Source organism: Poecilia reticulata, linkage group LG16 (genome assembly GCF_000633615.1).
Source record: "Poecilia reticulata strain Guanapo linkage group LG16, Guppy_female_1.0+MT, whole genome shotgun sequence".
Lineage (NCBI taxonomy): Eukaryota > Metazoa > Chordata > Actinopteri > Cyprinodontiformes > Poeciliidae > Poecilia > Poecilia reticulata.
Window position 1 is genome coordinate 2,682,625 of NC_024346.1, and position 27,665 is coordinate 2,710,289.

Below are 27,665 nucleotides of genomic sequence, written 5' to 3' on the forward strand. Positions count from 1 at the left end.
AATGAATGTATTGTTTGAATAATGGCAACATTTATTACATAGTTGGAGAACTGTAAAGGCAAGTTATTCATTTAAATGCTTTAAACTGAAAGCATGATCGAAAAAGAATGGCTCAGAGTTCAAAGTACTGAAGTAAATATGAAATTTAGTAAAAATAGCAAACACCAGTTCTGTGTAAACACACAATGACAATTCAAGTAAAACAGGGAAAATTTACTATATTTTTCAGCATATTTATTATATAATGTTTTTTTTCTTTCTTTTTTTAGGTGGTGATGAGTGCTTTGAAGTGGACCGTCTCTCTGGGCTGATTAGGACCACACGACGACCTCTGACCCCCAGCAGGGAGTATCATCTGCGGGTCCAGGCGGTGGACGGACGAGGCCGTAAAGGCCCACCAGCCACTGTTTCCATCCTTGCTGGACACCGACCGCCACAGTTCACCAACTCCACCTACAGCCTGAACGTGCTGGAAAACACGGCTGTTGGCCAACCGTGAGTCCCACCAACACAAATATTATCAGTACCTCTGATATAGACGGTCAAACAAGCCTGAAGATACAAGGCCTTACACAAGTATTGATACTATTTGAATTTTTCAACATATTCTTACAAGCTTTGGGGGAATTTGTTGTAACAGAGCAGCATAAAGTTGCATGTTATGTACTTTTGTTAGTTTATAAATCACTGAATGACTTGGCACCAAAATACAACACCGACCCGAACCAGAACCAAAACACGGAGAAGCAGCATTCAGCTTCTATGAGCCACAAATCTGGAACAAACTTCCAAAAAAACTGCAAAACAGCCGAAACACTGAGTTCCTTTAAATCACAGATGAAAACCCAACTGCTTAGAGTTGCCTTTGGTTCATAATGAATGAAACATTGATCAAAACATTTGAAGTGTACCTGCTTGATGATTTTGATGATGGCATTTGACAAAATGTAATATTTATTCCCTACTTGTACAATGTTGTTTTGATTTACGGCACTTTGATCTGCATTGTTGCTAAAATGTGCTATACTAACAACTTAACTCGATCTATATTGTTATGGGGAAGAAAAATGAGACATGTTAAGTTTGGGGTTTATATATTTTTACGCCCCTTTTCTTCAACACCCCTAAATAAAATCCGGTTCAACAAAACTGGCTTTGGAAGTTACCCGAGACATGGCCGTCCACCTAAACCTACAAGACATTCAAGGAGCAGCCAATACGGACACTTTCTAATCACAAATTTGATAATTATGAAAGAGTGGAAAGAAGAACATTCAGTCAGAGCTACTATACTCTTCTGTGGCCTAGTCAAAGCCCATGTCTAAATTCAAAGATATTCGTAGGGGTTTCTCACTGATTTTGAGGTAATATGTGAAGAGATTACAAACATTCTAGGGGCTTGTTGCATATTTTTAAAGGTGCCGATAAACAAATATAAATAAACAAAAATGTCTTGTTATGTTATGGAGAACTCAGAGTTTATACTGCATTCAGTGGGTTTATACTGCATGCAAGCCACCGTGCACAACGCTGTACTGGCATGATATCAATAAATGCTAAATTATAGAGCCATGAAAAGGTTATTAACCCAAATTTATGTTTTACCTTCCACATCTGCAATCCCATCATTTACATTCCAATGCCATAAAAAATGAATGGATTTTGCGAGTCTGCCTCTGTGAGTTTTTTTTTGTGTGTGTGTGTGCGCTCGTTGTTGTGCTTTGCATGTCATGTGATGCATGAAAAGATGAGCCCCGAAGAGCGAGACAAAAGAAAAGAGGAAGAGGAAGGAAGAGGTAGAAAGACAGAAGAGAGAAAATAGAAGAGAAGAAGAGGATGGCAGACAGAGGGATGATGAGGAGGAGAAGGAAGGGGGTGGGATGGAGGAAGAGGGCCCAGATGTATGAGTGTGGCCTGAGGCTGAGAATTTGAAAGTGTGGCAAATTCAAATATTTATTAAAAGTGAGGTCTGGATAAACATGAAGGGGAGTGTGTGAGTGTGTTGAATCCCCCTGGGCTGCTGGCGCAAAGCACATTGTATTAATATCCAAGTATCCATGCCACCCTCTGAGCGCTGTGTGGGTGTAGCTCAGTATGGGCTTTTTCTGTGTCTCAGCCTTCCATTATATATGTTTTGCATGCCCTTGCGTGTGTGTGTCTGTGTGTACGTGTTTCTCTTTTAATCAAATTGATTAACCAGGTCTGAGCATGGCACCTTAGAGCTGAGAATAATCCATGAAGACTGCAGAGTTTAAGAGCAGCACCAGCGTGTCACCAAGTCTGTTTGGAGACGCGCATGAAGAGCAGCTTTCCTCTGACCTGTGCTCATGTTTACCCTGCATACAAGGCGAAATAAGTGAACAAACACAGCAACATTATCGTTTACTCATGTATGACGTACAGAGGTAACACATTAACATGTTTTAATGTTGGACGTTCTCATTGTCATTAAAATGACTTGAGTCAAAGTTTGTTAAATGAGGTACTCAACAACATTTCTAACAAAACTCAAAAGAATAAAGTCTAATTCTCTACGTTTTCTTGGGCTTTGCAGTGAGAGTACGGGAATGTAAGTTTATTTGTTTTGCACATTTCAACAATGTGGAAGACGACAATTCAAAGTCCTGCAAAAAGAAAACATTAAGCACAAAACATGAAAACCTGATGTGTTTGGTTCTGGTTCTGGGGATGTAGAGTAGACTGGAACTAGAAGATCTTATGTTGTTTATCAAATTCAACATTATACATTTTACTATGAATTAGACAGGGAAAATATGTTTTCATAAAGAGGGAAAGACTGAGATTCATCTCGGTGTAATCTCAGAGAGCTCCAGCAGAACCAGCCTACATGTGGTTCAAAGAAATAAAATGGCTCATCTTGAACCTTTCTGTGTGTGTGTGTGTGTGTGGTCAGTGTTGCTGTGGTTCAGGCCGTCTCCTTCCAGAAGAAGACTCTGTCCTACATGTTACTGATTAACCCCGGAAACCTGTTCAGCATCAACCAGGAAAGCGGCGCTCTGAGCCTCACCCGATCGGTCGACTACGAGAGCGGTCACAACCTGCACACCCTGCAGGTCCGAGCCTCCGAAAGCGACACCGGCCTCAGCGGCGTTGCAGAGGTACGCAACAACGCCATCAGATTTACTGAGTCCTGTTTGTACTGTTTTAGTAAGAACCATCCCAACAACTTCAACAGAGATAAAACTGAATAAATTGAGCATTAATTATACCAGGAATACTTTGAGAAACCAGGGATGTGATGAAAATATTCCAATCTACTCATGAAAAAAAGTGCATTTTTATCTAAACTATTATCTTGTAGACAAGCTTTTTTGGCTAAAAAGTATCTGAACCCAAAAGGACTTTGGATCAGAAATGTTTGTAATCTGAATGAAGATGATTTTCATTGTCACTTCTCCCAAAACATAATTATAAGATTGTAATTTTCCTTGTGTTTTTTGAGTTACACGCCTCAAACTGTTGATAGAAATAATGTTTTCAACACTTTGTCATAATTGTGAAAATCTGTGTCAAATGTGGCAATCAGTAGTTCCTGTAATGACTTTCAGGGAATCATGTTTTCCATTTCTGTCAGGTGGAAATGCACCGATTCGTATTTTAATCCAGTGAAGACAATGAACAAAACATTTGACTCTGCAGCGGCACACACAGCTGCTTTTATTGTCTTTCTCGTGATGAGCCTGTCAATATATATATAACACAACACATGTAATGGTTCATAACTAGTCCTACTATGATAACAAATTGTACTGTAATGTAAATTGTCCCAGACGTTATCGCAATAAACAGTAATATCTTTGTTTTGAGACCAACATATGCACCACCTTTTGCATTTAAAGCATTTGAATGTTTTTTCAAAAGCAAACACATTGAAATGTCCGACACATTTTTTTTAAACTTGCATCACGTTCTTGATGGAAACTACTTGTATTCACTACCCGACATGGTGAGTGACTTTTCCAGTGACTCCCACTGTGACCTAAAGACCAATGGTCCTCACCTTATTAAGCGATCTGGTCATTTTGCAGCTCAGGACAAAATGTGAATGTTATCCAGGGACTCAGATCTCGCCATGACCTCTGTGTGTCGCGTATGCATTCACACCTGTAGCTGAGGCTGAGCTCGTGATCAAATCACCCCAGAGGCTCGACAACTTCAGGCGTGAACAAGGTCACAGTTTACTGACCTGTGATGACAGTCGCTGTGAAGTGTTATTCTGTGAACGCGGCGTCCCGGCACACTTTGCCAAAGCGCATTCATTTCAATGCTTGACAACTAAAGAGTATTACAATTTATTAGACACAAAAAGCTATTGATTCAATAAGTTACCAACTAATATTTTAAGTTAACATTGAAGAATATTGTCTTGCTTTTTCTACTTTCTAATCTATGTTGTAAACAGTGAATACCGAGCCAATAAAAAGAGAGATTCACATAACAACAGCCAACTGGTTAAGGTTTGACAGAACTGTTTAAACTCGGCTGTCTTTTAGCTGCTGTGCAAACTCCTCTGTGAATAAAAATTCACCACCATCACAACTTATCAACTCTCACTTTAAAAAAAAGCATCTGAACATGCTGACGCCCAACCGTTAAACAAGCTGCTCTCTGATGAAAACACGTTCATTTCTGAATCAGATGCTATGATGCAACCGTTGAAATTTACATCTTACTGTGCATACGTTACGCATACTTAAATTAGAAACAGCAAATTAAGCTTTTTTTTGTGTGAAAACTCTCAATTTCAACGCGGTATGCAAAAAAATGAAACATTTTGTCTACATGCACAACTACAAAAGTTTACTTTTTCATCTTTTGGTAAGCTATGCAAATTATATGAAGCAAAGATCTACACACTGAAATTAGTGCAAGGACTAGTTGGAGTTTTTGTTCGATATTACAGGCTTATTGAAGTTTTAAGTTTCATATTTGGAAATAGTAGCTGTCATTGTTCATTAGTCTGTCAAAATGCAGACAACATTTATACATGTTATGCTTACATCTTAGCGACCGAAGACAGGAGGACTTTCCACTCATCACTCTTTGGACTTGTGTTCACATCAGAAGCCAAAAGTTGCTCTTTATGATTTGCACCACATAATTTAATAATTGTATGGTAAAATTTGTCAGCTACTCTCGTGTTTTATGATGACAGTATTTCTTTAACAATGTAAATTGTAAATTTTCCACTTGAGAGCTTTTACAAATCCAGTTCTTACAGTTACAGAAATAGTGGTGGGATCTAATGTCCTTCATTCAAGTTCCTACGGAAAACAAATATTTTGTTCCTAATGGGAAAATATTTATTTTACAAAATCAAAAATTGTTACCATTTTCCTTCTCTTTAGAAAGAAATCACAAAGCATCTCCTGCAGATAACACAAGGGTTTAATTATGCTTCTTACTGACTGCACCACGTCACTCATGGTGATTTGTGCTTCACATTTTACCTATGAAGTAAACAGAATAAAGCCGTTTGTTTTCTTGTCTCCTTCAAATTAATCTTTTAAAGCAGAATTGTTCTTTTCTGGAAAAATCCAAAGTTAAATGGTTTTAAAATGAAAATAACACATTTTTTCCTTGTTTACATATGCTCTGTGCATATTTGCAGAGGCAGCCACACATCTCAATCCTCTCAGCCTCACCATTGCTGCCCTGCTGTCCAGACTAAACAGGTGGTGTGTTTGAAGTTCAGGACTGCAGAGGAAATCTGTGCTCAGGTGGTCATATCAGCTCAGGTGGTCATATCAGTGGCCTCACCAGTTAATTCAGCTTTTATGAGAATAAAAACAAACTATTATGTTTCAGTTCTGGCATGTTGGATGGGGAAACAGGAACAAAGGTGAGATAAAGACACAGAGAGGATTGAGATTTAGGGGCTTAAAGCACGGACAGACAAATGGTCATGAATTAGTTTCTCCTTAAGCATCAGATATGAAGCTTTACAGTGGCATCTGTGTCTGCAGTTTTTCACACTAGAACATCAAACAAACACTGATATGACTACAGAAGGTAGTGAGAAAATCATATTTGTCATTCAGTTACCACATCCCAGATGGATTAACAGAAACCTAAAGCAGAATTTTGAATTTGTGATGTTTTTGTGGTTCTGTTTGATTTAAAACAGTTTTATTTCATGGCCTGATCACAACACACACAAACCTTTCTCCATATGGATGACGGAGAAAGGTGAGTGGTTCTAGCTTTACTTCTGATTGATTCTCTAGTTCAAGGTGTTACTATGAAGTTTCATACAACTATAGAAAAATACTTCACAGACAGAAATAACTAGGGATTAACGATATATCTGGATTACAATCACAAACGGCATATTGGTGTCATTACAATAAGGAAAACACAGTGCCAAAAGGGCAGTAAATTATATGTAATATTGATTACTGGCCAAGGCAGTTTAATTAATATCAATATCGGCTCAGATTTTCACCCCGGTGCAGACGTTACCTGGATTTTTCTGATTGATCTGTGGATCCATACAGAGATGAGCATCTATTTGCATGAGAAACACTAAAACTAAATGAGTTTTTTCCTCCAGGTCGTTGTCCACATAACGGATGAGAATGATTGCACACCAGAGTTTCTTCACTCCATCTACACCAGAGACAACATACCTGAGAGCGTCGCACCTGGAACCTCACTACTGCAAGGTAACACAAACTGATGAGTCTGCTGAAGATTTAACACCATGCATCATGATGAGACCAGTTATTTCCCTTAATCCTGTTGGGTTTTTTTCTTTTGTGTGTCCACATTTATATTTTTTTCCTCCTGATTCCTTACATTCTTTCACTCTTGGTCCTTTGTTGTTTTCCTTTTGCTGTGTTCCCCTTGTTCTTTTTTCCTATTTTCTTGGGATCTTGTTTTCTTTTCTGAACTTCTCAGGTTTTTCTTCCTTTTCATCCCCTCACATATCCAAATCTCTTGTTTACAGGTTCTGCTTCTCTTTTGAGTGGCTTTCTACTTGTTTTCCTCTATCTCCTTCATCCACCTTCTTTTCCTTTTCCTCTCCTTTCACTAACATGTATCCACATTCAATCCCTTTTAATTCCCTCATCTTTCTCCTTTCCACCTCATTTGTCTTCCTCCTTTTACGTCTTTCAGTTTTTTCTTCTCCTCTCCTCAACCATTTCTTCTTGTAGATGTTTTTCACCACATTTCCTCTTTTTATTCCCATCAGTTCTGGCTCGCGACTGTGATTCCGGTGTGAACTCCGAGATCTCCTACTTCATCCCGAGTGGCGATTTTGACATCACATCCGGGGGTGTGGTCAGCCCTGCCCGTCGCCTGGACTACGAGCGGCCCAATCACATCTACGAGTTTGTAGTTGTCGCAGTGGACGCAGGGACGCCTCCTCGAACTGGGACAGCCTCTGTTCGTGTCCGTGTGGCTAACACCAACGATGAGGTGCCGGTCTTCTCCCAAAGCGTGTAAGAACCTCCGTCTGTTAGTATCTGATCATCTCGGTGTGGATTTTACTTTACTTAGTAGAAAAGAAGTCAGATGTCAGCATCTCTCTTGTTTTCACTCCTTCTGTCACCCACAGAGTCAATCTGCTAATTGAGGTGTTTTTTAAGTCAGAGTTTATTTTTATTTCAGTTTTCTCCATCTGTTTTCACTTCATCTTCACCTCTATAATCAATCCAGGCTCTTTCCTTCACACTACTATGTGTTTGTGCATTTTTCCTTGCACTTCTTACTTTGTTGCTTTGTGCAACATCACATCCTACCTTTCCCAATGTCCTCCAGTACAGTTAAAGGTTGTTTCCCTCTTTTCTGCAGCTATAAAACCTTCCTCAGTGAGGATGCTGGTCCCGACACGCTGGTCGCCATTGTTCACGCCAATGACCCTGATGGGGATGGCGTCTCTTACGCCATCACAGGTGGCAATGAGGACAGCAACTTCCAGCTAGACAACCAAAAAGGTGAGGTAAAAGCAACGAGCTTTTGTCAAGTTGAACTTCTGTTGAAACAGAAGATCCAGATCCAGATTTTTGTCTGATATTGTTCTACGTCATTTAAATTTGGAGTGCTAATGAAGATGCTATGCAGAGGTGGAAGTGTGCCCCGCACTGCGTAGCACATTTCAGCAACAAGGTGGTTGAATTTTACATGAAAAAATGTAACACAATAACCAATAATATTCGAAACAGAAAACAAGCAACAAACATTACATTTTAGTCAAACGATTTACATTTTGCTACACCTCTGTGCACCCTATTACATTTTAAGTTGTTGTCCTATAGATTAACACTTTAATTTTTATCCTTTGTTTCGATATGACTGTCGTAATTCAACTATGTCTTTCATTGCATTTTTATTTTAAGGCTTCATGAACAAAACGTTCAAAAAGTTAATATTCTCACAAAACAACTCAGGCTGCAATTGAAGGACATCAAATTAGACAGATTATAAAACTCCCAGAGTGCATCACACCAAACTATCACTCCTTTCTGCTGCTGGACGTGTTCCCTCTGGTAAGAGAGGGCAAGCAAAGCGTTGAAATAATATTCAAGTTGATTAAAAAAAAGCTTAAATTTGGTCTTGAAGAATGTAAATAGCTAACTCAAATTTAAATGAATGTGAGCAGTAGATTAAGCGTTTCTCTAGGCAGTAGATGTTTTTGTTCTGAAAACATTCCTCCTTTTCCAGCTCTGCCTCTAATGGGACAGTAATGAATGTCAACATGTTGTTTTTTTTAGCAAGCAGAGCGCTCCGACACACACAAACAAGGGGAACAATCACTTTTACACATGTACACACACAACAGCAGTGTTCAGATCACTTAGAATTACACACACACATGCACACAGCAAAGTGGTTGTTTCCATAGTAACAAGTATTTGGGGATAAAGCGTGATAGTATTAACGAGGCCAGTGTACCCCCTGGAAGACATTCACCACAAACGCATAAATAAAAAAACAAACACACATAAATAATCACTGCAGCTCACACACACACGCACACACACAGCTGTCCCTGATGTACTTCACTCATTTGAATATTTGTGCACCTATCTTTGTGAGGACCGTTTTATCCTTTTGTGACTGAAAAATAAAAACTTGTTTTTGTGCCAAACTAGACACGAAGTATGTGGAATGCACACTTTGCTTTTCCATTTTTTTCTCCAGTGTTTCAAGAGTGACAGTGACAACGGTTGCTGAAGGCATTTTGTTTTTTGGGCTGTGTATCTTTGCTGTTCATCTCAGCAATGCTTTAAGGAATGCTTTTAAAAAAAACAAAAAACTTCTCAAATGTTCTGTTGGACTCCAGTGGCAGAAGCATCATTGTTTTAGCGTCTCTGCAGCATCATTCAGTGTCTTTCATGATGCCATGTTCAGTGTTGCCAGTTCATACTTTCCTGCAACATGTATATCTTTTGACCATTTTTGAATTATGAGCTGTTCATGTTGTTTTTCAGTGACTCTCAACAAAGTGTAAAGAAGAAGTGAGCACTAAATGTGTACTACAATGAACACTAGACAATATGCTCAATATATCTGGAAAAATTGGCTATAAAGGTTTACTGCACCTGTTACAGTGGTCACTTTTATGCAATTGAACAAATAGTCCAAAAAAGGACAAAAATAACTATATAGAATTATCTGAAAGGTTAAATGAAGACTGATGCTGAGATTTTCTCTCTCAAGCAGCTCTTATTATTTAGGTCATTGAGAAAGAACATCTGGAATTTGGGATCAATTTTCTTCTTCCCTGTTGATTGGAGGAATGAGGTTTGCCCTGATTCCCACAGAGTAACCTGGTCTCAATAGACTGGCTCCCAGTGTCAATCGATGGTGCACTTGACTTGTATTTATAATTCCTGCAACGTCTCTTTGATAAGTCAGAAATAAAAAAAGCAAGATAAATCATTAAAAAATAGAGCGACCCCTGAAGCTGAGTTAAATTTTAGTGTGATTTTCAGCTTGATAAAACATTGAATAATAATGAGACATTAAACCAGTGCTGTGCACACTGTTGTCCTTGTACTTTGAAGCAAGGCTCTGAATCCCATTGCAAACGACAGAGAGGAGGCGGTTCTGGTTTTAATAAGATGTTTGCTGCTAAGAACAGTTAGCACCACAAATATGAGTAAATTCCTTCTGTTTTCTGACATTAGAAATCACTAATTTCTGGTGTGATGTCACTCCTAGATCTGAACTTTGACGTCCAAGACAATTCATTGCAGCATGACATTGACACACCAGACTCTTTGTTCATATAGCTGCAGAAAGGCTGCATGTGGGAGTCCACCTCTTGTTGCTCTAGCAGTGCCGATGTGATGGCTGGTGTCCTCCACACTTTTTTATTTTTGCATTCTGGTTTTCTTGCAGCTTGTTTTGTTTGACAAAATGTGTTTTTTCCTTGAAAATTACCTCAGTTTGTTCCTCCTACTGTTTCTGTCTTTCAAGCCTGGGAAAATGTTGGCACGGCGTTCTTTCATTACCTCCCAGGGGCCTTTCCAAAGAGAGCCAGCCACAGCGTCATATCTTTTTACAGTGCAGGTGTTCGAGCTGTGGGCTCTGCTTGGCCTGATGAGCAACACAGGAGGATGTTTTGGTGAATTTTCCTCTGTATGGGAATGGGAAAGGGCTGCACAGTGGCGCAGTTGGTAGAGCTGCTGCCTTGCAGCAAGAAGGTTCTGGGTTCGATTCCCGGCCTGGGGTCTTTCTGCATGGAGTTTGCATGTTCTCCCTGTGCGTGTGTGGGTTTTCTCCGGGTACTCTGGTTTCCTCCCAGAGTCCAAAAACATGACTGTCAGGTTAATTGGCCTCTCCAAATTGCCCCTAGGTGTGAGAGTGTGTGCATGGTTGTGTGTCTCTGTGTTGCCCTGCGACAGACTGGCAACCTGTCCAGGGTGTACCCTGCCTCTCGCCCGAAACGTTGGCTGGAGATGGGCACCAGCACCCCTCCTGACCCTACTGAGGGAGAAAGGGTGCAAGAAAATGGATGGATGGATGGGAATGGGAAAAACATGGTTTCTTTTTCTTAAAGGTGGCAGAAATAAAGCAGACAGAACAGACTCACACAAAGTGGGTTTTCTCTAGAAAAATCTTGAACATAATCTTTCCACATAAATTATATACTAAGACTGTCTCCCAGATGTCCATGTCATGTCAGCAAGAGCAGCAAATCAGCAATCATTAAGGTGCTTTTTGGCAAAGGTGAGACAGTCCCTTGTGTGGTTTTGGCCTTGAAACTCTCTTATGGATTATATTTTTGCTCAGAATCTCTTTCCTGAGCAAAGTATACACTTGATTCAAGTATACACTTGAAGCATGAGAACAAACCTTAGGTAAGTGAAGTCTGCAGTGCTTAAGATGCCGTCCTGTTTTATATGGTCTTGTTTGGACATGAAATGTTAGTTTTTGAGATCTTTTAGCCCACTTTGTGTTATCCTGTTTAAATGTCTTTTTTTTTTATTCTCTTCTTAAATTTGACAGTAAATCTGTGCAGGGACCTAAACTTTAAGGTGATGACAGTGAGGCTCGGAGCTCCTTACCAAAAATAAATTGTCAAAATGCCAGTAGAAACATAAAAAAGTTGATTGCTGTCATACCAAAAAATACATTTGCAATGGTTGTTGAAAAAGGTATAGATAACTTTTGCCCTTTTTCTAAACAAATGTCTTTTGAATTGATAATCACTTTACATGATTTTAATATTTCTTAGGAGAGGATTTTATATCAAAAATATTTGCATCACTTTTGTCCACGTTTAGCTTTTTTCTGACTCTTCTTCTTCGCTCAGTCTTGAAGAAAGTTTGCACACAAGCCCAAAGCTTGGAAAAATAATATATACCCTGCTGCTAACCCACTTTTTGTTGGTCAGAGTAAATTAAATGCCGGTTAAATCTGAAGCCCTTGGTTCTGTTGTCCGTTCTTTTCTGCCACTTTAAACTTTATTTCCCCGGAGGCTCTGTTTGAACATAACTTATTTTTAAGGAGGGTCAAAGTTTTGGGGGTCAGTTCTTTGATGTAGCCACATGCACTGCTCCACTGTTCTCATGCATCCATGCACAAAAAGAAATAAATGTGAACATTTGCACATAAATGTTGTATTAACGCTCTTTTTCACACACTCAGACACACCTACACACACACGCAGGCACACACACACTCATCTGCACTCATGCAGCAGATGGCCTTTGGCTTGCTCGGATGTTCTGCTTTGTCACTTCAAAGCGTTGTGAAGTATTTTCATGTAGATGTGATCGCGCCCTCTCAGCCTCCGTGTCTATATTCATGCTGCTACCAAAGCTGCTTGTTTGTTTGTTTGCGATGCCTCTCTGTTATGTTAATGCCGCAGCGATTGTTAGCGCAGAAAAATGGCATTTGTTTTACACCTGAGTTGGAATAATGTGAGGGTTTTTCGCACGCTGTTGCTTCAGTTGACAGTCGCTGCTGTTGTTGACCCACAGAGCAGGAAACATCACAGCGCCGCTTTTCATCTCCAGTGTTTTTTAAACTCAACACGTCCGCTGTTATTTATACTCACCAGCAGGATTTTCATTGTGGATGCTGTGGCTCAGAAACAACCGCAGCAACTTGAGCAGTAGCTCCCGGGTGCTTTGTTATACTTTCTGTTTACGGAAACATTTTTAATTTTCTTTTTCCTCCAGAGAAGTTTATGTATTGCCATCTGGCACAAAAAAACAAACAAACAAACAAAAACACAATCTTGTGATGCTGCTGAACAGGATTTCTAAAGCAAAGACACCTTGTAACAAAAACAAATGAACACTGCAAACGAATCTACCAAACAGACCCAGAATGATAATTTATTTTTCTAAAATATCTTTAATTTTCAGCCAGATGCTGCTTCTCTTACAGATGTCAGTTATGTTTATGGGTTTTTGGGACGCACTCGATTTCTCCCCGCTGTCTATTTACCGAGGGGATGGACTCGTCTGACTGTTGTGTCTGCCCCCCTATCTTTTTTCACATAATGGTATGATCCCATATCCTCGCACGTGATTGGCCAGAAGACTGCCATGCTAATCGAAACGAACTTCCGCGGTGAGCCGAGCGGACTCCGTTAGGCGGAGCAACAGAAAGAGTAAGAGCTGAGCAACCAAAGGGGGAAAGTGCGAAACGGCACTTTTCGCTGTCTCTTGCTTTCTTTCTTTCTCTCTTTTTCACTCACTTTCACACTCAGTCTCCACCCCTCATATAGATTTGCTCTTTGAGCTGCTGTTTGTAGTCCCTTCCTTATAATGAAGAAACTCGGTGAGGAGCCAAAACGTTCACTAGCTACGTCACTTAATCACCTTGAGACGTCGAAGTGACGAGTGATGGGAGAATTGAACGGAGCAGCTGCGACTGTATTCTCCAAGTTGTTTTTGGTTTCTTCTGTGAAAGTAGCACATCTAGTTGGGACCCATATGGCGTTATTAACATAAGCTGGAAACATCCAGCTAAACCGACTCATAACTTCTCCCTTCTCCTGTGTTTTTTGATTTTACCAAATCTGACAAATTAAGTTTGAGATTAAATTTAATTACATTCATGCCAACGGATTTATATGTCATAAACAGCATTTCCTTTATATCGGAGCCGTCTTAAATGTTTTAAAGCCTAGATGCTAATCAATTCTTTGGTACATGCTAGCTAGGCTACATGACGGTAGTGCATTTTCTCCATGGTTACTGCTAGATGCATACCTTCTCCAATATACAGTGTTTGATTGTGTCTCACTAATCTTGTTTTTATTCTTACCTTGCTGTAAATACACTGATACAGATTGACAACTGCTATTCAGCTCTGTCAAAAGGTTTGCAATAAAATAAGAAGTTGTGTTTGCTTTTTTTTTTTTTTTTGCATCTAACCACTTTTACATAGAAATCAACTAAATAAAAGCGATATCAGACGACCAACTGTCTGGGTTTTTCTTTTCAAAGCTTTACAGGAGTTAAGCCACTTAATTACTGTAACTTTCTGAATAGCTCTGCCATCACCATACTAAGGGAGTGATTACTGAAAAGCAACAGATAAAACTGCAGTCTGCATATTTTTCTTTTAATTACATCAACATGTTTCTTCTGACAGAGTTACACAACCTGTGTCCAACAGCCACACTTAGAGCTTACCTTCGCATTTAAGCTGCCTGTCATGAATTTAAAATGTATACATCAGAATGTCATTTTTAATTTTCTGTTTGAGCTGCTCATTGCAAAGAAAAGGTGAAATAAATGAAAGTATCCGTTTTTCAAACCTTCCATGCTTCTGAAAATATAAAAACATTTGGCTCTTTAAAAAAAAAAAAAGATTCAGTTAGGATTTTTAAAATTTTTGCATCCAGGCATCATCAAGCTGCGACGGAGCCCACCGCCCAGACTCAGGGGCCCGCAATACGTCCTCAACATCACCGCCACAGATGACAATGCTTCCGGTGGTCCCTATCCACTCAGCAGCGCCGCACAGGTCATCGTTGGGATCAACGACATCAACAACAACAAGCCTGTGTTTGATGAGGTTCCACATTTTATCCCATATTATGGATAAAAACGCATCAACAGCTTTTTCATCTCCCTGACTGTAACGTTTGTTTCTGTCAGTGTCAGAACTACAATGCAGCGGTTCTGGAGAACCAGCCGCCAGGGACGTTCGTGCTTCGCGTGGAGGCTCACGACGCAGACATGGGGGTCAACGGAGAGGTCAAATACGGCATCATGCACAGAGACGGTGTGTCGTCCGGATTTGATATCGATCCTCACACTGGTAAGCTCTAAAGAGAGACCTAATGTTCCCAAATAAACTAAGAAGCAACCAGTTAGATAAAATTATAATATATACAATTCTTTTAGTAAATGATTATTCTATCAATAATTCTGACAATCAGGTAAAAAAATTGCACATTCTGCAGATTTTCCATATAACCACAAACTTATTTTGTAAAATATTAGAAATAATGAAACAAATTTTAAAATAACAAAGTAAACTCTTTTTTTTCTATAACATCATTCATATAGTGAATGCTTAATCATTTGCAGCATCTGCTGCTAAAAATGCTTTCAACATATGAAAAGCTCAGCCCTTTATACTGTATTGATATCAATACAGTGTGGAGCTGGACTAATGATTATTGTATTGATTAATCAATTAATAAGTGGACAGCAAAAGGTACTAAATAGATCTTTTTTTTTCTGAATTTGAAGCGAGTGAAGCTAAAACTGCCACTTGAAGGATTCTAGGTTGAACATATTTACGTCTTAAGTGCAACATGTTAATATTTTGTACAGTTTTGGCTTAAATACTGATCTAACTATGTTGTTCTTTTAGCAAATTTCCTTTCTACTGGTTCTGTAGAATCCAGTGAATATTTAATCAATCACTAGGCTAGTTGACATCTTAATCTGATTAATTGTTTCAGCCCTAACATGGTGTCTTGTGTAAATTGTGTCTTATTAGGTGTGATCACCACAGCAGTGAGTTTTGACAGGGAGCGTCAGAGGGAATTCACGCTCTCTGTGACGGCCACCGATCAGGCTGAAGAGCCACTGATTGGCATCTGTCAGATCACGGTGCTGATCCTGGATCAGAACGACAACGACCCCAAGTTTGAAAACAGCCGCTACCAGTGTAAGTGCTGCTGCAAGGCATTCTCATTCCCAGCAGATGAGCTGGGGGACGTGTGTGGACTATTTGTCCATTTCCAGCTCAACACGAAGCATCATCTGGTCCAGAATATGTTTACCGGAAAAAGGTGACGTGAAAGCCTCATGTTTGTTGTCACTGACGTCTGCTAATCTGCATCTTTGTAATCCTGGAAAGCTCTTCATACTGATGAAATATTCGCAGCGAGCCTCCATGGATCTGTGTTTGTTTACTGTCTGTGCAAATATGTGTTTTGATAAGCGTCTTGTCAGAAGTTCTCCGCGTCCGATTACAGAAATGCGCAGAGTGGCTCATTAACTATTTAAGAGGCAGATTTAAATGTTTCTGGGACATGAATTTATTTACCGCTGGTTAGTGAGTGTTTGCATGCTCTCCTGCCAGAAAGCACTTTTATTTAGTTGGCTTATTATTCATATTGTGGTCTTAATACACATGCAACACCGTGCAAAGGTTCTGGGCTTTCGGGGCGGCGATAAGCAGCTGGTGTGTGTTTCTCCGTACTTTCTAATAGCTCTAACATATTCGGCACTTCCCTTTTCCTGCAGAGAAGTCTGTTTTCTGTGAAGTATCCTCCGGCTGCAGAAACGACTTTCAGACATCTGTGAACATGAAAGTAATTCTAAACTTAGGATAGAAGTATAAAAATCCAGCACTTGCGTTAAAGTTTTGGATTTTGCAGCAAACATTAACAAATAGGAGAAGCAAAAACAGCCTCTGCCAAACTTATATTCAATGTTTTTGGCAACTGTGACTCATTGTGGATTTGACTAGGCTAGTCCAGAACATGCACCTTGCTGTCTTTGCACCGTTTTTGTATAGTTTCAGCTGGATGCTTCAAGTTCTGGAAATAAATGTTCTCCGAAGCAGCCGATTTCCCAATATTTTACTGGATAATCTACGACTTCTGACTTTGTACTCCAAATTCTGAATAAAAAGTCAAAATTGGGAGTAAAAAAATTCTCCAAATTCTGACTTCTCCAAAGTCAGAATTTTGATTATCATTTTTCGCCTTCAATTTTCACAAGCCTTCCAGGGCTGCTGCTGAGAATCATCCCCACAGCATGATGCCACTACCACCATGCTTTATAGGAGGGATGGAGTGTTTGTTGTGACTTGGTGTCCACCAAAACCTGCACACATTGTGTCCAAGCCCAATCCGACCCGGCTCATTAACTTCAATTATAGGTCTGAGGTAAACCTGACATACCATTTTAATAAGATTATTTTTTAGACCATAATTTGAAGAAGCAGTGCAAATTCTCCTGTTTTTAACATCTTCCAGTTCCAACTTGTCGCCTGATATAACCGCAGGTTGTGTCAAGTTCAAATCGTCTGGTATGTGTGATTGAAGGACCTGTACATTTATTGTGCTTGTTAATGTCTAATGAACTTCTGCACCTTACTTTCTTTTATTCCTCTTCAGGGTGAGCTGCCAAGTCCTCCATTTGGACTAAAATAACTAGATTATCACAACTTATACGTTCTCGTGTAGTTTTCTCTGTGCTGTATGAGTTGTACGTGCCACAGAAGACCAACCCCCAGAACTTTCTATTATTTTGTAGAAATCTCTTTTCACTTTGACATCAAGGGGATTATTTTGTCAAAAAAGCTACATTTTGTTGATCACAACTGATTTGTAAAAAGGTGAATACTTTCCTTTTATTCACCTTCTTGGTGACATTTTTGGTGCTATGGGGATCTACAGATTGCTTGGATGGAACACCTGCTTAGAAAATTACTATTTTTTATCAACATCTCCTAAAAACAACTAAATTACAGTGGAGCCTCACAGTCCAAACTGTTTGTCACAGTGAAGGCTTAAAGACTTTTTTTAAAATTGGATTTCTCATTATATTTATCAGAATATGAGGTGATTTTTCAGTTGTAATGCATTCACAGAGACTCCCAAATAGGCAAAGGAAAATATTATCGACATAACGGATGAAAAAGCAGCATTTCAGGGAGAAAATGCTGCAGTCGACCTCCTTTCCTCTCGTTGTTTTGGTTGTCTGATCAGCACTGACACGCGCCGCAGTCAGCAGGATTTGAGGTTATATTCATAAATATAAAAATGCATGTTGACTTTGTAGAATGAGACCCAGAAATGACAAAATGAGGTGACACTCTGCTGACACATCACAATGCTGCGTTTCTATTATTATAATGTCTGTTTACAGCCACACAATGTGGTGGTAAACTTTGTTCCGTCAAATTTAATAAAGTATATTCGTCATGGTTGAGTGAGAACGGGATTCTGGGTGGAGCACGATGCTCTATATCTTGCATCTTTCTGTATATTAAACCAAACCTTTTTCTGTTTTCAGACTTCCTAAGAGAGGACACTCCAGTTGGAACTAGTTTTTTGCGGGCGGCGGCACACGACGACGATCAGGGGAGCAATGCGGCCATCACCTACTCACTGTCCAACCAGAAGCCAGCTTACCTGCACATCAACCCCAACACTGGCTGGATTTATGTCAACCATCCAATCTCACAGGTCAGAAACACAGCAGGAGTCCGCAGGTTATTATTACTTCTGCTTTCGAGTTGCAAATCCAGCTGTAATTGAATGATTTATGTTGGAGCTTATTTGTGTGTTAGAATGGTCTAGTCAAAGGCCAATCTAAAATCCTATTGCGAATCGTAAGTAAGCAGGTTAAATGCTTCCAAAATCCAACCTGACTTTAGTTTTAGCTTTTTTGTGGAATGGGCAGAAATGTTAGTGCCCAGATGTGCAAAACTTTAGCTCAGACAGACTAAATACAACTAACTATAACATTTTTTAATTTTTACAGTAAATGATATGAACACCTGTTGTTGTAATGAACCAAAATATGAATAAGAATTCTTATGCTTTACAGGCGTATGAATTCTTCTGGAAATAAGTTCTTCATTTTTTCCTTAAATTATGTTTTCTACCTACTGTTTAATGAAACTTAAAGTTTGCCTTTGTAAATGATGACAGAATATATTGATAATGATTTTGCACATCATCGTCTTAAAATCTAAATCTTACACGTCAATATGAATGACGATATTACTGACTCGTCAATATTTTAACAATTATCTCCTTATGTAAGCACACGTTTGGTTCTCCACAGACCAAATAAATAGTAATTTTACTGTGTTTAATCTCTCTACCTTTTTGCTTAAAGACGTCCCGGATCAACCAGCAGATCTTGGCCTCAGACGGAGGAAACCGCAGCAGCTCTGTGGAGCTGACCGTCATCATCACCAACGTTCACAACCAGCCGCCCCACTGGGATCAGCCCGAATACTGGGTCACTGTGCCGGAAAACACTGTCCGAGATGCTAAGATAGTGGTGAGTCAGAAACCAGAACACTTTCAGATTACATGCTTAAACAGAATAAACGATTTTACAACAACTATGACTTTTCATAACTAGACAAAACTTAGGGATGATTCTATCCAAGCTGCACAGAAAATTGTTTGCATGATTATTTTTCTGCGGATGTCAGGATTTACTTGGGCATTTATCACTTGCAGACAATGAGTATTGATATGAGCCCCCATCAGTGCTATTACACCTCTTACAATTATTTTGAAAATATATTTCCAATCACATTTTACTTACTTAGAGCACACTTTGTGTATTTTTTACAATTTTAATGCAAAACATTTTTACTAAATTTGAACATTAACTGCATTTGGTTTTTTTTTTTTAAACACACTTTTGCGTCACCAGTTAGATGAAGCTTTTCATTTGAAGTCACTCTCAATATCTTTGTTTCCGTAGGAATCCCTGAAACAGTTATCATGCAACAAGCCTTTTAGATTTTGAAAGACAGAAATATTGCTTTGTGGAACGTAACTCGAAAAGTTTTTTCAGCAAATTTGTGAATGCTAAACCACAAATAGGCAAATGTTGACTTTATAACACATGTGACAATCCAACAGTTTGCATTGCTGTTGGTGATGAAAGGCTGCTTAGTGATGGAAACTGATTCCCATGAAGCTCTCTGTGAAATGCTGTTGAGCTAATGAGAAGGCAGAATAATTTCTAGAGGTCTGTAACTGTTGACTGCAGAAAGTTCATGAACTCTGTGCACTACTGAGTTTATTTGACCCACCACTTCATGACCGCAATGCTGTCATTTCTGATCTTTGTTACGTCATCACTAACAGTTGACTGTGGGTTTTCTAGAAGGGAAGACATTTCTCAGCTGAACATCTTGTCATGGTACTGAACTGTTAGTAGAGGCAGTCTACAGCTTATGTGCACCTGGAGCCATTGAACTGATTGGGTCAACAGTTATTTAGAGCTGTGACCCAATAGTTTTGGCAATATAGTCAAGGTTTCTTTGTGATAATTATGATAACCAAGTAAAAATGCAGATTCACATTTAGACTAGTTTCACACAGCAAGTGACTGACTCAAATCAGACTTTTCTTTTATTCCATATTTGGCCCAAATCCAACTTTTTCATGACTGTCTGAACGGCCCAATTCTGATATCTTCACCCCAAAAAAGAAAAAAATGTCTGATTTGTGCCATCTTCATGTGGAATTTACGGAAGAGGATTAGGCCCACTGGAAAAAAAAAAAACAGTTCTGACTTTTTTCTCAGAATTCTGACTTTAATCGCAGAATTCTGAGATTAAAGTCAGAATTCTGAGATTAAAGTCAGAACTGTTTTATGTTTTTTTTCCAGTGGCCCTAATCCTCTTCCACAGGAACTCAATATGTTACATATCTGATTGTTTTCAACGTGTTTGCAGCCATTTAATCCAACTTTTACTTCATTGACACATACATCATAATTCTGCACCAGAAGAAGCCGCACACTGTAAACCAGGACACTAACAGTGGCTGAAAACTATGAAATTATGTATTAAGTCTATTCTAATAGAGCACATCACACCAGTCCTCACTCATCCAAGCATCCAAACTGACTTCTCTACAGACATTGCAAAGTTTCACAAAACACTGTTGCTACTTGTGCTCTCTTTTTTTATTAGCTTATACTGTCAGCTCCTGTTGCTGCATAAACTTTAAGATCACTCTATAAATGGCAGCATCCATTATTACTCCCATAAGCAAGCAATGCACAGTTTGCATATTAGTTTAGAGGTATGAACAACCACGCAAAAAAATAAAATAAATAAATTACAATTTCAGCCAAAAAATCTGAATTGAGCCTCAAGATCTGCTGTGTGAACGTAGCCTTAGCAGTGGTTCTGCCTTAGAGTCTTTCCAAACTGCTGTTTTCTAGTAGAAGCAGTTTGCAAAATCCCATCTCCAGTCCTGTTTTCTGTGTTTACTTGAGTGACATGGGCAGGACTAATATCTAATTTATTTGCTCTTTGAGATGGGTTGAAAAAGAAAATAATGAATATTGAAAGTTTTCGCTTCTCATCCCAGATTTTTAGGCTCTTTTGGGAATATCTTTTGCAACTTCTTCAAAAAGATCCCAACTATCCCGGTTGTCCCCAATTGTTGCTGATTAGGAAATTACCACTTGTGCTGATCCGAGTTGTAAAGCGACACGTTTTGCGGGGAAACGTAAAAAAGCAGGAATATTTAAGCCCAGTTGTTCTCCTGCAGCAGCGAAACAGCTCTCTTTCATTTCCATCCCTCGTCATGCCTGTGCAGAGCGCCCCGAGGAGGCTGGAAACACTCTTTCTTCCTCTTCATCCTGCTCTCTCATCCGTCCCTTCCTTCTTCTCCTCGTCTCTGTGTCAGCACGTTTAGCCGAGCTCCACCAAGCACTTTTCTGCCGAGTAAACAACAAACCCGCCCCGAGTCTGTCTCACCTGACTCACAGCAACCAACACACACGCGTATTGCTTGTAGACCTCAAGGGTTTCTCTTTTTTTTCCTCTTTTGATCCCCCCATCCTAATTTGTTCTCTCTTCCTAAGCCTCTAGTTTTGGAGGTGGAGGAGTTTTCACCCTCCAGCTGCTCGATTTCACGGAGGTTAGTCAGTTTTCAAACAGTGTTTTTGGGCGTGTGTCGGTGTGTGTTTCTGTGCTCCTTTTAGAACATTTTTTGCTGAAAGTCCTGAAAAGTGCTGCTGGTGATTGGAGGTTGTTCCACCCACACGCTCCATCTGTCAGAGATGATTGAGGGGAAGGGGAAAATTACACCTGCTGTCTGAGCATCACAATGGACTCCCATCACCTCCGAAAAACAGACGTTTAATTATTGTGTTTAACCTGACAGAGACGGTGCGAGGGAGGCGGGAGGGAAAGAGGGAGAGAAAGGTGGTGGGAGGAGGGGGAGTCGAAGGAAACGGACTAACACATTGTTGATTTCAGTCTTTTTATAGGCATGGTTGACAGCGTGAAAAATATAAAAGAATATGAGTTTTCTCTTTCTCTTGGATGAACATAGCAGCCACTGGTTTTTATTGCATTCTTTCTGAGGAGTGAATGTGTTTATATGGCTTTAGGAATGATGGAAATGTAAGGGTGATGTGGGGATTTATTTTCTTTGCACATTTTCGGAGCATTTTATGATGTAATCTTTAGGTGAATTTACTGGGACTTTTGTTTCTGTCTTAAATGTTTTTTCATGTTTTACAATGATGAAATTTAAATAGTTTTGATCGCCTCTCTAAGGTCACTGCTGATGTCTTTTCAACTTGGCATTGTGCGACAAACACCTGTATTCTCTAAATAAACCATTAAATTACCAAATGTCCTGCTTTTATAGAGGGTTTCACAGCTCTTTAGTATTAATTAAGAGGGATTTTTATGCAAGGGTTAGTTTCAAACTGCTTTAACGAAATTGTTATATTCTTGAAAACCAGGGAACCTGGAGGAGTTGTGAGAATATTAATGATTGTTTCTGTTTGAACAGTTGTTAAATTTGAACATTTATTACAATTAAAACCTCATTTTTAAGATTTCTCAACTTATATTTGAATATAATAATCTTAGAAAAGAAACACTGATTTGAGGTATGGGTTTTGTGCTCCATCTTTCAAAATCTTTGTTCAATGTAAAATAAAAAAAGAAAGCAAAAGAAGATAGAAGTGTAGAAATAAGTGATCAATAACTGGATGCATCTTCTGTCGGAGAAGACAAAGAAGTCAAGAGGAAGTGGTTGGAGGATCATGAGACGACATGCTTTTTAATGACTTATTACGTCAACAAACTTATTCAAGTGTCATTTTAATATTGTTCATTATTTAATAGGAATATAGCAATGGCAAAATTTTGTTTTTTTCAGCATATTTGTAATGGAAACACAGCTAGTTGTTCAACATTGCTTATTACATGACTGGTTGATGTGAAAAAAGTGTTTGCAGTTTTGTGAAATGCACTAATTTTTAAAACGCCTGAAAAATCACTTCATCCTAGCACAAGAACTTTCTATCAAAATTCTTGTTTGTTTTTTCAAAATTTGACTGTTTCCATTAAGCAGATTTATTTTCATTATTCTCATTTGCACAATTAAATGATAAATGTAAAAGCAGCTACTGTCTGCCATTTAAAAGAGAATCTAACAAACAACCACTAAACCTATACTCTGGTAGCAATACCCATTGTGCAGGAAATCAATTTAGCTAATTAAATGTATAATATACCAGATCTGACAACTTACATAAATCACTCAAAGGACTGAAATATGTCCTTCTGTCTTCCTCCTTCGTCTCCTCTGCAGTGAGTTATTGCACCAAGGAGAAACTGTTGTTTTAAATTTAGCAGCCTTAATAAGGTCTGTTAATCACATTGTTAACGAGGCAGAGGGAGAAACATGCTGCAGTGGTGGAAGGTGCTTTGTGTTAAATCTCCATATCAATAAGCTGTTGTCATCTCCCACTCAGGGTGTAATAGTTGACTTCCTCCTCTTGCTTTCTTCTCCAACCTGTTTGTGCATTCTCATGGAACAGGAACTTTTAGCTATAGCTTAACTTTATAATATTTCATTTTTGCAGCCCAGTTTTGCTTTCCAGGATCTGCTTTTTTAAGAAGCTGACTGCTGAAAAAAACTTCATTGTCCCTCAGTGGGGAAACTCAAGGTGTGCCAGCATCAAAGTGACAGGCAAGCAAAAGCAGGTTTTCACCAACAAAATACAATTATGAAAACATAAAGTAAGAATTAGATTGTACAGTGAGGAGAAAACAAAATTATCAAAGATGATCCTCACTCTACTTCCAGGTTTCATGATTAAAATGTAAAATGAAAAAACAATGAATTAAGATTTTCCATATTGTCTTGTTGCAGATCTGCTGTGTGAACTTTCTTCACCCACTTCTGAAATACAGTTGATTACCAAAACTTCAGTACTTTATTCAACTGAAAGTTTATAAAACAGCCAAGTAAATTAGTGCTTTACTATTTATCTAGAGTACTAAATGTTTTCAAAGTTGGCAAAAAAGCTTAGCTGTAGTGCTAAGTTAAAAATTAGCTCTGCTATTAGCAAATTAGCAGATTAGTGGAAGTGTGCCCACCATTGCAGAAATGTTGCTACATCATACAGCCATAAAAAAATTTGTTATGAAACAATATGGAAAACAGAAACTACAAAAATACTTAAGCATTTCTACTTTTAGTTCAGTGCTTCTTTTTTTTTTGTTTCTGGAAGTTAACTGGTAATTCATCATATAGTCACCCATATCTCACTCAGGTATCAGCTTTTCTCTTCCATTTTGCATCTCCTTCCATCCAGTCACATAAAACTGAAGTACAAATCAAACCAGAACTTTAGGACCAAAGTATTTATTTTTGTGTACTGCTAGACCCCTCAACAAGCAAAACACAATACTCATCTGCATGAGAGATGAAACTAAAGGTTGAAAATAAAAGGGACAACTTTAGTTTGACCTTACTTACCTTGCTTCAGCATTTTGAAGCGACTAACTTTTAGCAGTGAAGCTGAAAGGATGAAGTGCGTTCCAGCTGCTGCCTCAGTCTCAGCACCAGCCGCACCAGCTGCCAGCCATCTCTAGCCATTTTTCCACGGGCATTAATCTGTGTGGGAGAAGATGGCAGACACTGATCAGTTTAGCTTCAGCACACTGCAGTGATGTCTAATGAGATGATTCCTCATTAACACTGATTCCATACGCTCCGCTGCCCTGGCCTTCTGCAGGGCTGAGCCGCGCTGCACCAACATGTCAGGACACGGCTTCTCACCTGGAAACTCAAACACACCTTCAACCTAAATGGTTTTTTAAGAATCAAACTAAAGAGGAAAACCTATTTAAGAATATAAAGCGATGTAAATAACATGTTGGGGGAAGTAATTGAAGCAAATATGGCGTATAAGTCATGTTATCTAACGTTAATTTATTATTCCACTATGAGCCGACCTTATAACCAGGAATCTCTGTGTTTTCTTACGGCATTTGTTTCTCCAAATTGCTAAGTCGAAAACAAAGACACAGGAGTCACTGTCGCTTGGAAGGAGAGGGCTGAGAGGGTTTTGGTGTTTAAAGATGTTGACAGCATTTCTCACTCAGGGAAGGCATGTTAACTCCAGGAATATATGGAGTTGCTTGGAGGTCATGTTTTCTTTTTCAATTGACAAGCCAGTTTCTCTACGCACCAACTCTTTGTGCTGAAATAGATTAAGCATGCCCTTTAAGTGAAATGATTTTACATCGACTGCACACTGGGGCACCTTCCACAAATGATCTACAGATAAACAAGGTGAAGTGTTTATATTGTCTAATGTTGATAGAAGTTATGTTACATGGTGCTGAGACCTTAGTAAAAGATGTCAAATTTTAATGCAGCAGCATCATCCTTCATCAATTTTCTAAAAGGTTTAGGAAATTCTAATGTATAATTTGAGTAGATCTATTGAGAATGATAATAAACCTTTTTAAAGGTTGTTAAATTAGATGGTTTCTGTGTTGATTTGCTACAGAAGACGTAGATCTGGATCTCCTCTGGAGTCTCCTCCTGCCAGCCAGAGAGGAAACCAGGAGTTGTCTCATTCAGATGCACATACTATCTTTACACTGTTTTAATGGACATTTGCTTTAAATTATGTTTCCAACGCTGTCAGTGTGTGTGTTTGTGCTGCTTAGGTCATAAGGCTGAACTGTAAAGTGAGTTGACTCAATTATGGAAACTGGTTACGCAGCATGGATGGGAATCTCTGAAGGACAAAATACTTAAAAACCTTCTCTCACAAATACAAACAAGCACACAGACACAATAATCTGTGACTTTAGGGGCATTTCTCCCATGGAAAGAATATAAAAATAACATGAACTCATCATTACACAGTCACTATGTTTCTTAAAGACGCCTCACTCTGCTATCTCATGATTATGGCTCTTAATCTGAAAACTAAACTGAACTTTAGTTATAATTTGAATTTTATAATGAGGCTGTCTCATAATTATACCAGTGAAAATCTAAATTGAGTTTGAATCTCATAATTATGCCTTTGAAAGTCAAAATCATGACTGAATCTCCTAATTATGACTTGGAATCACATAATTATGCCTTTGAAAGTGAAAATTATTACTTTCTATCTCAAAATTAGGCCTTTGAATCTCAGTTATCACTTAGAATCTCATGATTTTATATCACATAATTATGAGTTTGAAGGTCAAAATTAAGACTTTCCATCTCAACATTAGGACTGAAAGTGAAAATTATGAATTAACTCTAAATTATAACGTCTTGTTGGGATTTTATTTCTTTTTCTTACATGGTGGAAATGAGAGTCTAGTTTCCTTGAAACTTTGAAACTCTTGGTCAGCCAGTAGTTGCATCAATCTAACCTTAAAGCAACATCAGTTTAAGCTCCTGTGCTAGTTGATGACCAACTTAAGACAATTTAAACTCACAGGAGTTCACACAAAAGCTTACTACATAAAAAATAAAAGCAAATGATGCGCTCAGGGTTTCTCTCTAAGTGCTTTTTCCATAAAAGGGCTGAAATTCTGCTCTGGTCACTAAAATCCTGCATTCTTTGAAATGTAGATGTGTATTTTAGTGAATTTTTCTGTTGTAATAATAGATCAGGAAGCTTTTGGATGTATTTCATAATGAAGGGCTGTAAAGACGACACCAGCTGCGTCGCATCGTCACGAATCCTCTTTGGCTTGATTTTCTCTATGAATTATGTTGAGGTTCGCAGTGAAAAACTGGAACTTGTCTCTATTTCTGGACTTTAATATGAACTCAAAGCTTAAGCTGAATACACAGAAGAGAAGCTGAGCCATAAAGACGTTTCATATTTTTCCTGAGCACTATTGAATACATTCAGTCTAAGTTAAGGCCCCTCTCCTTCTATATCCACCACACATCAAATAATAAACTAAGTACATTATTTAAACAAGAACAGTTTATATATATCATCATTATATATATACCAGCTGATCCAACCTGCAGCATCGAATGTGAGGAGCATAAAAGCAGAACTTGGTAACCTCAAAGTGAACTGTGATCACATGTTTTTTGCTACTGGCACTTTTAACAAATAAAATCTATTTTTCTAATCAGACCGTCAAGGCAACGTCTCCACTTGGCGATCCCAGGGTGACCTACAACCTGGAGGAAGGCCTGGTGCCAGAGACCAACATGCCGGTGCGTTTCTACATCAAACCAAACCGGGTGGACAGCTCGGCGTCGATCCTGGTGGCCGAGAACCTCGACTACGAGATGACACGCTTCTTCACGCTGAGGGTGCGTGTGCAAAACGTCGCAGCCGTGCCTCTCGCATCCTTCTCCACTGTTTACGTCAATGTGACAGGTAAGAATGGCAAAGGCGAGGATAACATAAATGGTTTTGCAAACGAAGGATTTCAGCTGTGTTTTCACCTTTCATCAAATTCAACTCTGGATGCCTGTAATTGATGAGATAGTTTATTTATGTCAGCGATATTCAAATTGTTAATCAAGAAGCCAGACAGTCAGTATTTTTAAATTACAGCCTATTTTTACCTTACAAGACTGTTTTATAGTTCATGCATGTTATGGTATTGACCTAAGCAATTAGAGTTTTCTCCAAAAAAATGTGTGTTTTGCCCTGTACAATTACATTAACGGTAAAAGATACTGTTTTGGTTGGTGCTGCTCA

General features: G+C 38.9%; 1 protein-coding gene across 2 annotated transcripts in view; it reads left to right on the plus strand.

Moving 5' to 3' along the window:
• LOC103477590 (neural-cadherin) overlaps window positions 1-27,665 on the plus strand; it is a 136,531-nt gene that overhangs the window by 64,448 nt on the left and 44,418 nt on the right. For both annotated transcript variants that reach the window (XM_008430788.2, XM_008430789.2), the window contains exons 3-13: window positions 270-495; window positions 2,915-3,119; window positions 6,575-6,686; window positions 7,217-7,466; window positions 7,819-7,961; window positions 14,339-14,511; window positions 14,595-14,757; window positions 15,448-15,618; window positions 17,979-18,151; window positions 18,810-18,977; window positions 27,089-27,338. In XM_008430788.2, coding sequence (XP_008429010.1) covers window positions 270-495; window positions 2,915-3,119; window positions 6,575-6,686; window positions 7,217-7,466; window positions 7,819-7,961; window positions 14,339-14,511; window positions 14,595-14,757; window positions 15,448-15,618; window positions 17,979-18,151; window positions 18,810-18,977; window positions 27,089-27,338 — 2,034 coding nt within the window. The remainder of the gene's footprint in view (window positions 1-269; window positions 496-2,914; window positions 3,120-6,574; window positions 6,687-7,216; window positions 7,467-7,818; window positions 7,962-14,338; window positions 14,512-14,594; window positions 14,758-15,447; window positions 15,619-17,978; window positions 18,152-18,809; window positions 18,978-27,088; window positions 27,339-27,665) is intronic.